The 13,465-nt window shown below is 34.6% G+C and overlaps 2 protein-coding genes across 2 annotated transcripts in view; one reads left to right on the plus strand and one right to left on the minus strand.

Moving 5' to 3' along the window:
- Positions 1–13,465, minus strand: part of CDC73 (cell division cycle 73) — a 100,712-nt gene that overhangs the window by 37,373 nt on the left and 49,874 nt on the right. The window lies entirely within an intron of this gene.
- Positions 8,711–10,100, plus strand: B3GALT2 (beta-1,3-galactosyltransferase 2). The gene has a single exon (XM_015818631.1). The coding sequence runs from the start codon at positions 8,833–8,835 to the stop codon at positions 10,096–10,098; it is 1,266 nt and encodes a 421-aa protein (XP_015674117.1). The 5' UTR covers positions 8,711–8,832; the 3' UTR covers positions 10,099–10,100.

The following is a 13,465-nucleotide window of genomic DNA, read 5'->3' on the forward strand; positions in this document are numbered from 1 at the left end:
GGCCTAGGGGGGGGATTGTATAGGGATTTTAATAGGGATTTTATAACTTTTCTAAAAATAACAGGCTTATTTAATATATATTTTAATTGTTTTTAGATATTTATTGTATAGTTTCGTTTTTATTGCCTGTAAGCCGCCCTGAGTCCTTCGGGAGAAGGGCGGGGTATAAATTAAAGTAATAATAATAATAATAATAATATGTACAACAAATTTTGAAGATGCAACAGACAGATTCCATTTTCAGGTTGATAGTTCCTCTGTAGTCACAAAGAATATATCAGTAAAGAACAGTGTCATTCCAAAAAGGGAAAACAATCTTTGGGAAAAGAACAATCAGAGGTATCATCTTGAATCAAATATATTTTACTGGGGATGGTAGACTCTTGGTCGTATATGACAAAAAATACAGGAAATTGTGTTTGCTGCAACCATACTAAGTTGAGTTATTTGCTTAACACGATTGCAGATTATTTTGCACCTTCTTAACAGTCAAATAGATAGTACTGGAGTGTAGGCTTCAGTTAGGCTGCATATTAGCAACATTAATGTGGAAAAACAGGTGAATTAGGTTATTTTGAAACAAACTAAGTATGAAAGGATAGAGATGCATCAGACATGGTATCAGAAGAAAATGGGGCAGAACCACTTCATAAATTAATTCTGGGGAAAGGTATATGTGAGAACAAGTTTTTCTTAGGTTTGTCAATGTGCGGGTGGGTGGAAATAGGTCATAAAATATAATAAAACATGACAAAATAGCCAAAGGTCAGAATAGCCCAAGAACCATTTAAAAACTGTATAAACAAAACAAAACAAAAACTTTTGAGAAGAGTTACCATGGACATGTTTTTGGCTTCATACAAACTGAAAAGTCTACAAACCAAGATGTAGGTGTTCAAGTAATTGGCCAGTGGATTCCTATTGGATCAACTGAACAAAACTGAGAAAAAATCTTCTTTGTTCCAGCCAATTGCTATTAGGCTAGTGCCTGGATCACATTGAGTAAATGGGAAAACTAGGATGACAGCTGATTTTTTTTAATGATCCAGAATGTTATTTTAGGGCAGGATGTGATAGAATTTGTGCAGCTAACTATTGGCAAAAAAAAAAAAATCATATGAAATTTTAGACAGATACACATGAGTACAGCCTCCCCTCCTCTCATAGTTCCTTATTAATTTTCTTAATATGATGGACCTTGGAGAAAGGAATCAGGAATGGAGCTTGTGAGAATTAGCACACAGTGGGTTCAGATGGTTTAGTTCCACTTTGGAAAAATGAACATCTATTCTGAATTATCTCACTTCATTTTGTGATCTGATGTGATCATTTTGTGACCTTGATGAAATCCAGCATACATATTCTGCCATTTAATTAATTAATTAAATTTCTTTGCCGGCCATTTCACTGTTGAGGTGAATCTAGGCAGCTGACAATACTATACTTTTGATTCCTGAAAATTTCACAGTTTGGATACATATATCCATGAAGTTATATTTCCACAAAGGTGTTAAATATATCCTTTTAGCATTTACATTTACCTTTCTAGTAATAGCAATCCATATACTATTAAAACTTTTGTTCCCATAATCTTTAATGAGGCAAAATGGTGCAACAATTTTTGAACCAAGGTATCTCAAATGGACTTACTTACAGAACTGTCCAAAATCTGAGATCCATGATTCCAAATGGAGTAAAATCTGAGAAAGTTGTGGCTGCTTGAGGGAGTAAGGGTGTCTTTCTGATGCTTCCTGACAGCTTTCCACAAGGAAACTCAATACACCAGACAGAAGGAAGTTGGCTTTCTCCCTCTCCCACTGCTGTTTTGCCCACCTATGGTTATTCTGTTTTTCCCCCCTTTTTGGTAAGGACATATCTCTGAAACAATGACTAAATGGGTACAGGCTGTCTGAGTTCTAAATATATTATCCATAATATGGACCTGATATGAAATCATAAGAGAGTGATTATCCAGAATAACCATCATAATCAAGGACTTCACTTCAAACACTCCATTGGCTCAATTACATAGAATTGATGCTTAAGCTTGCACACCCCATAGAAGAAGAATATATATTTCTCTAATTTTTAGCATGAATTATTTATTACATTTATATCACACCTCATCCAGAGGGAATGACTGGTCCAAAATCACCCAGTGAATTTCTGAGCTGAGGTAGATCAGCCCTGGATCTCCTCATTCTTAGTCCACCTCCTTAACCACTACACCAGCATTCATAATGCAGAACAGACAAAATTCATAAAGAAGAAGTAGAAGTAGAGGAAAACAGATTAATTTATTTCTAATGCCAGTCTCTGCAGCGAGTAGCCAAAACAAAGTCAATTTTTAAAAAAAAAGAGATCAGGAGAGGAGAAAGATCAAGGGAATTATAAATCTGTTATTTAAATCTCTCTCCAGGATACACTGATCAAAAGCATTATTCAATTTTAAAAAGTATCAGACCTACTCTTTTTCTTTAAAAAAAATGAATAGAAGTGGCTTCTGAAAAAGTTGAGTCTTGAATTTGTATAATCTTTTAAAGCTTTGGAGAATGTCAATAAATGGGTAAAACAATATTCTGGCAACAATATTCTGTTTATTTGGATTTGCAAAATGTTTTTGACAAATTCCTTCACAAAAGACTCCTAAAGTCACAGACAATTACATTTGGGGATTTTTTTTTAGCTTGGAAATAAAATGAACGAGGATCTAATTGCTAAAAATGTTTAACCTCTAATATTTACAAATGTTTAACATGATGCCAATCTTAAATAGAAGAGCTGAAAAAACCATTCTCCTTCAAACTGCATTACAAACCATGGCTCATCCTATGGAGTTGAATGGCAGGAGATTTTGGAAAGCCTTTTTTTTTAAAAAAAATGTATTTACACAATGCACATTTAAAATTATTTTATTATCAAGAGTAATAACTCTAATACAAAGGAAATAGAAATAAATTCATAGAAAACAAAGCTATAAGCACTGCATGTCAAGAAGGTTAAATCTCCCTATCAAAGTCAATGTGTCTTTTAATCTCAGTTGAGATGAAGGAATCCAGTAGAAATCACAATAATGCTTACAGCACAAATACATTATTGTTGCAATAACATCATGATGCAAACAACATCATTTGCCCCCCTCTCAGATGTGCATAAAAACAATGATGCTTTTGTACTCAAGCCTGACTAATGGAATTCTTCAAGTGCTTTTTAACCACATGGAAATAAAATGCTTCACTAATTAAACCTTTGGCCTATTTTTTTTTTTAAGAAATGGGTATCAAAATTATTACCCTGATGATGTAATTGTTTTATATATTTAAAATATGGTGAAGTTCAAACTGGCAGAAACTGTTTTGACTAACATTTTCAAAGTAAGACACGTGTCTAGTATAAGCAGATAAATTTACCTCAACATAATTTATAAAAATCTCAAGGTAGCTTCTGAAAAATGTTAAAGGTCAATAAGTAAAGAGTTTGCATTTATATAATGCAGAAACCTGTTTGGATTAAGATAAACTAGCATCTGACATTAAGACACATTTAGGAAGTGACAATGTATAGCACTAAAAATAAAGGAAGGCAATCGAGGAAAACACACTGATCTCATCAATCCCCATTATCTCTCATTTTATTCATTCAACGCTATGCTGGATGTGTGTATTGTCTGTTGAAGAGAAGCAAAAGCAGTAAGCTCTCTGGCTGCTTTCAGATTTAGTCCGAATGAATGCAAACTGTCACGTGGGACATAGGCAAGCAATGACGTGAAATTCTGCTCCGTCAGAAGACAGCATCTGTCAAAAGCCCACATTTAAACTGCTGCCTTCCTGTGCAGCAGCTGAGGAACTACGGATTGGATTTTTGCGAACAAAACCTTCAGCTAAATCCCTTTTCTTCCTCACATCTTTCAACTCATCCTTTTGGGTTACTGCCTAGCAACAATGAAGAAAGTGGGCTAAATCTTATTATCAAATGTCGGAGAACAGCTCCTGATTCTAGCTAGTTCTTGCTGCTTTGCCTCACATCGCCACTAGAAATATGGATACTGAAGAGAGAACACAGCACTGCATTGTCCAAGAAGGGAACCACCAACTGTAAAAGCTTCAATGCTTCTTTTGTCAGCAGCAGCAGACAATGTCTGCGAGGATGGAAGCTAGAAGTGCTGCTTCCGTCTCTTGAGAGATGACCACAGAAAAATCAAGACAAGCAGATTGGTGATCCGGGAAGGAAGCAGAACAGGAAGCATACAGATGGACACAGTGGATACCTTGAAAAGCAGTCTCGGGCAGCAGGCTGTTGGGGGGAGGGAGATGAAAGCATGGCTGATAGCATCTTTTTGGCTGAAGGGATGGTGTGCCAAAACTACTTGCAGTGGTCACAATCTTTTCATGCTACAAATGGCCTGAACAAGGAAGGTATGTTAAATCATTGTATGATATTTCATCCAAGTGCATAATTTCTTAACAGAATAGACAGCATTGTCATCCACTCACCTAGAAGTCAGAGTTAATGCTTCCATGGATGATTAACTGTGTTAATGTATATATTTATATAATGTATATATACGCAGGGCTTTTTGTGTGCACAGTTGCTAAAAATGTGACTGGATTGAAATGTGCTTATTGAGAAAACCCTCACCTGTAATCTACTGTTAAGACTGGGGAGATTAGAAAAATGAGAAAGACAGGCAAAGAAAGACTAATAGCAATAACTGAGTTATATAAAAAAATCTCCTTCATCCTCTCTGTCTTAAAAAATATCAGGTAATCAAACTAGGAACAATTTGACTAGTTTGAGTAACACTAGTAACACAGCTATTATGTGACATATTCTGAAAACCATCAGAGCAGACTTAGGCAGTCCAGTAAGTTCAATAGCATCTTCAACCTTTCAAGGTTTGATTCACTCCCTCAGTCCCTAACACTGGGTGCCATCTGACTATTATTAGCAGCCACACCTGATTTGACATACACAATCCTCTAAAAGGGCTCCGAAGAAAAGGATAGTGATTTGGGATTTGAGCGTCAGGATCAACTGGGTATAAATATCAATAACCATCAGAATTCTCAGAAGGAAGCATCAATATACTGTTTCCTTCAAGATGGGGGTATATATCACATCATCATAAGTTTTGAGTAGCATGTGATGTTTTGGGCTGTATAGTAATAAAAAGCTGTTATTAAACAATTAAATTGCCAGCATTGATAATCAATTAAACTTGATGGTTTTGTATGAAATGCTTACTGGAAAAAACACAGGTTACTTATCTGCAATAAAAAATGAAGACCTCAGTCTATTGAAATTTTAATACTGCTTTACTGCTTGAGTCCTTCTCTTCCAAAACCCAAGCCAACAACTAATGCTAAATCATTAATAACTATTAAGCATAAATGTGTATAATAATACAGAGAAAAATAAATAAATCTGGTTTTGAGAGAATAATAGGACAAAATGTGAGGTAAATTACAAGAATAGAATAAACAGCCTGAGAACATGTATTTTTAAATATCTATCATATATAATGTTTAAAAACCCTTAGTCAAAAAATAAGTTGCTTTACATTCCATGGATTTTTATTTAAATGATTAGGATTTTAAAATGACTAATGAAGATTCCCCCACCTGGTAAGTCTCAATGCAGGTATGTCAAAACTAATATCAGGCCCTCTTTAATACAGACATTAAAATTTTTGCCCTGCTTAATAGATCAAATTTCATTTTTCCTTATTTCCCTCCCAAATATTCTGAGTACTGACTGGAGCTCTCAAGAGATAAAAATAAATTATGGGCAACTTAAATATGCAAGTCCATAACCAAAACAAAATAACATCAATTTAGTATTCAATCTGAGCTGAGCACCTGAAACTTGAGGAGGCATTCAGCATAGCTTTTTAATGTAGGCCATGATCCAAAGTGGCCCACTTATGATATGAGAGCAAGCACTAGCTTTCACAGCTCCATTCTTGTTTATCTCAGTACCATGTAGTTTCCTGACCCTCAAGAGTGGCTTTGGCGATGCTTGAAACTGAGAAAGATCCAGAGTGCATGTGATGCCACAGTGTTTTGGATCCTAAACTAGTAAACATTTTGTATTCTGCGGAGAAACCAACTTTAAAATGTACATGCATCTATGTATCTTGACACATTATACTAACTACATTGTAGGCATATTAAAATCTTAAAATAAGTGCCCTCCCTTGTTACAAAATTGTAACATGATACATGCAAAAATATTAAGTAACTGATATAATTGCTAATTTTCTTACAAACCTAATGTAATTGTTTTCAGCTAGGATTATGTTAAGTATTTTATGTATTATTTGACTGGATATAATGTAATATATCAATATTTAAAGCACCTTATTATAATATAATTGAGTGACATATGCTTTTAAGAACAAAAGATTGTCCTTTTCTGTGCACTATTAAGTGTACTAAGGATGTGGCTGTAATGAATAAATATCATATTTAAATACTTAAATACAGGAAACTTAGCTCAAATAAAATCTAATTCTAAAAAGGCATAAGCTTAGAGGAAGTCTTTACGGTGTCCTCCATATAGTTGCACCAGTTAACTATCTCAAGTAATTAATACATATTAATATACAATCAAATCATCCAAAAAGGTGATTTTAATTTATTAATTTTTAAATTAAAAAATGTAAATTATAAATCAGAAATTATTAAAATATAATGTTAGAATTGATCCAGGGCTTTTGTGGATGTTTAAACTTGAAGCCTTTCAAGTTCAAAGGGGCTAGTTTAATAGGATATTTATTGTTCCAGAGAAAAGAGTTTTGAGAATTTTCATTTATAGCTCAAGGATGGTATAAGTTTTACAAAGATGTACAGCAACCTACAATTCAAAGCTAAGCCTACTACTTGCTCCTCCTAGTGGTAGTTAGTATGATTAACTGGAGCTTTTGTTCTGAATGACAGAAAATACTTCTTTTCAGACACCAAAAGATTTAACATGTATTCCATACTGTACTGAATTTTCCTTAATGTCTACTGAAAAAATTAAAAGACTGCATTCCCATTTATTTCCAACTGTTTTTGCTACTGCATATTTAAGTTCCTATTTGAGATAACACCATGTTTAAGGCTAATTTAACATCATAATCCCTCTCAATCACATTTTTAAAATGAGAAACTGACATTGAATATGCCATCCATGCAAAACAGTACTCTTTTAAATGAAAAAGAAAATGTCGAAATAGGCTTTAAGAGGCAACAAAGTCATTAATTATAGTGTAAATTTACATTTTAAAAAGTATTATTTCTTATTAAAAATGTACATATGACTTTTCCTCCTGCTCAGAGCCCCAGCATTTAAAACAAATAAGAAAGGTGATGTGTGGAATCACAAATCAATTTGCATTGTGTTAAAAAAAGCTCAGTTGAGGATAATATTTGAGTTTTAATATGCAGTATCATGAAACTTCCATATTACCTTTACTCACGAATACAAAAATGAAGTAATAGTGAGAAATGTTTTATAAAATTTTAGTTATGACCTACCAATAATATTTAAATATTGCTTATAGTATCTGATATGTGTATCTTTTCTATGAAGACTGATTTATTTCTAGGAATGCATAGGGAACGGGTCTGTATGTGCAAGTATACAGTTAAAATTCCAAATGAATTGCAACAGTTTTTAGAAGCGAAGGGGTTATTTAATGTGATTTTTTGAGTATAATATAATCATGTAAAGAAAATAATATCCAACTCTATTATAACCTTTTAAGCACATTTAAAAGGATTAAAACCACTTATGAATCAAAATGTTCAATATTTGTTGGTTCTGAAGGATATTTAAGTGCGTTATTTGCATCCTGAAAATTAATTTTAAAAAGTGCATATTCTCACTGACTTTCTGGACACAGGAGGGGCCAATGGAAACTAGCCAAGCAACATACTATGACTAACAGGATTCTGCTATAATCAATCATTTACGACTGCCCCTCTATCAATGTATGACAATTTCCCAAGAGACACTGAGACTAGATACTGTGAATCATACTAGTAATGCATTCAAATTAGCTTTAATTAATTCACATATTCCTGCCAGTGGGTACCAAGTTCTTTATATTTGATCTTTACCGAGAACCTGTATGTTGGTTTGACTCAAGTCATTAATCATCTTGCTCCAAGCAAACCTATTTTAAAACATATATCCCAATAAGTAAGTATATGGGATTGTAGCAACCCTGTTATTAGAAAATACTTAAAAAAAAAAGTAACAAGAACTATACCCAAGAACTTCAGTGGCAGATACAAAAGGGATTCTTGAAGATAGAAAGTTTTAAAACCACAGGCACATAATCTTCTTTTGTATCGGTACCATATATTACTCTTATAGCTTTTAAAACAGATTGAACAAATCAAAAGCTTAAAAACAGCAAACTGGGCAAGTACTGGGTATGGATTTGAAGAATATGAGTTCAAAACCTGCAGGGCTTAGAAGTAATCAAGAAAATTTGCGAGCTAACTTACCAACTGTAAAAAGGGAATAAATAACCAAGATGGTTTGGATGCCAAACCAATAAATAAGAAATAATTTGAAAAATTAACAATAGTGCACAAGTTACTAACATTGTTTACTCTTTCTCTTAAAAACCCTTCTTCTTTTTCATATGCTCCTTATAAAATGAAAGCAACCTTTGAAAAGCTATTCACTTAAATCTCATTTGATTTTTTGCAGAGCTTGCCAGTCACTAGCCATCTGCCTATAAAAGACGCAAGATGAATTCCATGAAATAGCAGTGGATCCCAACAAAGAAAGCATTTCCTTCAATCATTCTCATATCCATTATTGGATACTTACAACATGCTTCAGTGGAGAAGGCGGCATTGCTGCTTTGCCAAGATGACCTGGAATACCAAACGGTCTCTCTTTCGCACACACTTCATTGGTCTACTCTCTCTTGTGTTCCTTTTTGCTATATTTCTGTTTTTTAATCACCATGATTGGCTGCCTGGGAGAGTTGGATACAAAGAAAACCCTGTGGCATATACTACACGAGGATTTAGATCAACAAAAAGTGAAACAAACCACAGTTCTTTAAGGACCATTTGGAAAGATGCAGTCCCTCAAACCCTGAGGCCACAGATGATTAATTCCAATGATACAGGAGCGTCACCTCAGGGAGTTACTGGTTTAGAGAACACGCTCAGTGCTAATGGGAGTATATACAACGCAAAAGGAACTGGGCATCCAGCTACATATCATTTTAAATACATCATCAATGAGCCTGAAAAATGCCAGGAATCAAGTCCGTTCCTAATACTTCTTATAGCTGCAGAACCAGGCCAGGTGGAACCTCGGCAAGCCATCAGGCAAACCTGGGGGAATGAAAGCCTGGCACCTGGAATTCAAATAGTTCGGATTTTTTTGCTAGGTTTAAGTATTAAATTAAATGGATACCTTCAGCAAGCCATCCTAGAAGAAAGCAGGCAATACCATGATATTATCCAACAAGAATACTTGGATACTTATTACAACTTAACAATTAAAACACTCATGGGGATGAACTGGGTGGCCACCTACTGCCCAAACGTTCCATATGTTATGAAAACTGACAGCGACATGTTTGTAAATACAGAGTATTTAATACATAAGCTTTTGAAGCCAGAGCTGCCTCCCCGGCAAAAATACTTTACTGGCTATCTAATGAGGGGGTATGCACCTAATCGGAACAAAGACAGTAAGTGGTACATGCCACCTGATCTGTACCCAAGCGAACGCTACCCTGTATTCTGCTCTGGAACTGGCTATGTGTTTTCTGGAGATTTAGCGGGAAGAATTTTTAAGGTTTCACTGAGTATCAGACGGTTGCATTTAGAAGATGTATATGTAGGCATCTGTCTTGCCAAACTGAGAATTGACCCAATGCCCCCACCCAATGAGTTTGTCTTCAATCACTGGCGGGTTTCTTATTCCAGCTGTAAATATAGTCATCTAATTACCTCCCATCAGTTCCAGCCTAGCGAACTGATCAAATACTGGAACCACTTGCAACAGAATAAGCACAATGCCTGTGCCAACACAGCAAAAGAAAAAGCAGGAAAATATCGTCATCGTAAACTGCACTAGAAAGAACTTTTCTAAAAATTACTGCAAAATGTAAAAAGAAAAATCCAGTCGAAAGCATGTACAGCGGGGGGGGGGGGAGGGAACGATGTGCTTAAGGGGGAGATATTTAAGATGAAGCACTTAATGTGTGAAAATTATTTTTTTAATTTTAAAAAATTATCTAATTCTTTAAAATATTACAAAAAGAATATTAACCAAAAGGTTTTCAATGGCAGGAAAGAGAAAGGCGGTATCAAGATATTTGTGTTAATGTGCAATAATAAGCATGCACAGCTTGGTGGTACAATTGCTATTTTATGTGCCAATAAAATTCACTACGCAAATATTCTATATTAATTTAATTTTTAAAAGATTATTTTAAAAAATGAAAGAGAGTGAAAAACATAACTGAAAAAATACAAATCAAATTCCTTCCATTGATTGAAATTTCAGCTGAATATACATAATTTTCAAACATGATTTTATGTGGCACCAATGCTATCAGAGGTTTTAAAGAATTCCCTTGCTCCAGTAGAGATAATGTCTTGAAATAAGAACACTGACCACTATATAAAATCTCATATGGATCACAGCTTGCCTCATTGAAATATTCTTAATGAACTGTTTTCTTGTAAAACAAGCCCTTTCAATAGTGAAAACACTTTGATTGCCATATAAGGCACACCGTTATTTCTTGACAATTTTTACCTAATATTTTAGTGATATATCAAAATAGAAAGGAACTACTTTTAAAGACTAAGTGACAATATACTAAATTCAAAAGCTATATTTACATATTTCCTTTGGAAAATATATAACAATCTACATATTTTTTTAAAAAAATAAGTATGTCTCAGGTTTCCTGTGATGTCATCTATTTTTTCCGTTCACCTAACAGCACCCATTCAACAAGAATTTCTCTAGTTAACTAAAGTATTCTCTCTCCATACACACACACTATATATATATATATAAGTATATAGTATAAAGTATACATAAAATAGATAGTTTAAGATTAACTAATAATGTTCTCCATAATGTCTCTCTATTTAATCCTGACATTTGGTGAATAAGCAGGTTTTAAAATTTATCAATGACACATTGACATTCTATTAAGGTTCTTTAACAGAACTTTTCTGCAGCTTCAAATTGGCAAAATGTATTAATATAAATGCTAAACTGTTGAGATCATTGCTTTATTGTTTATAACCAAACTTCAAGCTTAGAGATGTTATGATTTCATACTTCAAAGATCTAACTAAACAAAACAAGAGCCATCACCAGGAAACTCAACTCAGTCCTTCAGAATACTCATGAAAAGCAAATACTATATTTGCAAAATAGGTGAACATTCTCCAGAGGTTTCTCTTCATGCAATGATCTAGGCCAGTGATGGCGAACCTTTTAGAGACTGAGTGCCCAAACTGCAACCCAAAACCCACTTATGCATCATCGGGTGCTGGGTGGGTGTGGCCATTGCCTGGGTGTGGCCCATTGGGTGGGTGTGACCCATTGGGTGGGCGTGGCTGCAGTGGTAAAGGAAGACTGGGTAGGACTAAAAAGTTCAATCAATCAATTTCAACTTTGCAAGATCTTTTTTTTTCTGCGAGAAGTTAAAATTGACTGATTGATTGAACCTTTTTTTTATTTGCACACGGCGGCGGAGGCCTAAAGCGAAAAGGTTTTATAAAACCCAGCTGAAGGACTAGGACTGGGGCGACGGTGTGCGTGCCCACAGAGAAGTCTCTGAGTGCCGCCTCTGGCACCCGTGCCATAGGTTCGCCACTACTGATCTAGGCTACCACCAGTATGAATACTTTTCAACTTCTATCTTTCAGTCTGGCATACTAGAAGTTTTATTTTATCAACATAATCTTGTTTTGGGCAGGAGTGTTACTGTTCAATTATTCTCAAACTGCAGTTCCTATACTTCCTTTCCATTGGCAATGGTACCCAGAGTTAATAGTTATAGAGGTCAAAAACAACCAGAGGGCCATGAAGCACCATCCACACCATCCTTGATTTAGAAATGTATTTAACAAAGTAGCAGAGAAATGAAAACTGGAAAACAGAAAAAATCATATTTATCCCATCCAGTGCCTTTCTGAAGAATTTATACATGCCCATCCTATTTCTAATGTGGAATTGAAAAATTCCACTGGCTGTTTTTGCCCATGATAAATCTAATTAATTATGTATGCAGTATTCTTATTACCTACAAGCATTAAAATCTACTTCATACCCAACTTGGGAGAAATTGCCTCATTGGTTTACTTGTACTAGCTGAAATATGAGCTCATTAAAAGGAAATCAAGCCACAGAAAGTTGAAAAATAGTATGGAACATTCATTGTTCCTATATTGATGTAGTGGATTTAACAGGGGAATACATCATAGTACCTGTTGTTTGTCCTCATCCTCCATTAAATAAAGTACTATCAGATGATACTCCTTCATAAGGGGTTAGGTTTCTCACTCATAATAAAAAAAATGTACTAGAAAACCAGGAATAAGCAGTTTCCTTTACACAACAAAATCTACAGTATCTGAAATCAGATTTGTGTTCATAGATACCGCTTCATTGTAATCTGATTTTTATATTTCTACAGTTAACTAAACCACATTTTGTAAGCATTAAAACAAAACAAACTGTTCAAAATCAAAATGGCATGTTTTTCCATTAAAGCAACAATAAATAGTTTCAATAAGCTTAACACATGTATTTTAGTTAAAAATAAGAAAAACTGGTGGGGGGGGAAGCAAGGGATACAATATGTGTTGTGACGCAAACCTTGGCTCTTATATATTTGTATGCAATATCACAATGCAAGTATGAAATAGCAGAGCTTGGGTTGTACAAACGGTTCATTATTTGGTATCATCATGGCTAACTGTGGACACTTATGCACAGGACTGAAAATGTTTCTGCTCCCTCTAGTAATGTTACAACATTATTACTACATTCTCTACAGATTTAGGAAACATTCTGATCCTTTGCATATAAACCAGACATTTCTCCATTTAGAAGATTCACCAAAATTAGAGCAGGGCAGAACACCAGAATCTGACTTATAATCAGGAATAAACCATCATAAAGAAGATCTCCAAGACAAAATAACAAAGCAAGGTACTAGTAAATGTGCCTGCCTAAAAAGGTCTTCACCATCAAGCATGGCTTATGGCATGTTTAGAGTCTACCAAGTTGTGAGTCCAACATGCCATATAATTGTGACCAAGAGCGTTTTAGTAATCAGATCTGATATTTTTCTCTGTTTTCTTCCACTGGGCTACATTCATTCTCCATCAACTATAAAAAGTCATGATTACTAGTTTTTAAACATGTAACTATTAAAAAAAGAATGATCTGGCCAGTGAATTCACCAAAACTT

This window comes from Protobothrops mucrosquamatus, unplaced genomic scaffold (genome assembly GCF_001527695.2).
Source record: "Protobothrops mucrosquamatus isolate PMUCROS unplaced genomic scaffold, P.Mucros_1.0 scaffold774, whole genome shotgun sequence".
Lineage (NCBI taxonomy): Eukaryota > Metazoa > Chordata > Lepidosauria > Squamata > Viperidae > Protobothrops > Protobothrops mucrosquamatus.

What these genes read in the sequence shown, in the direction of transcription:
- B3GALT2 (XM_015818631.1), top strand. Translation starts at nt 8,833, where the DNA reads ATGCTTCAGTGGAGAAGGCGGCATTGCTGCTTTGCCAAGATGACCTGG.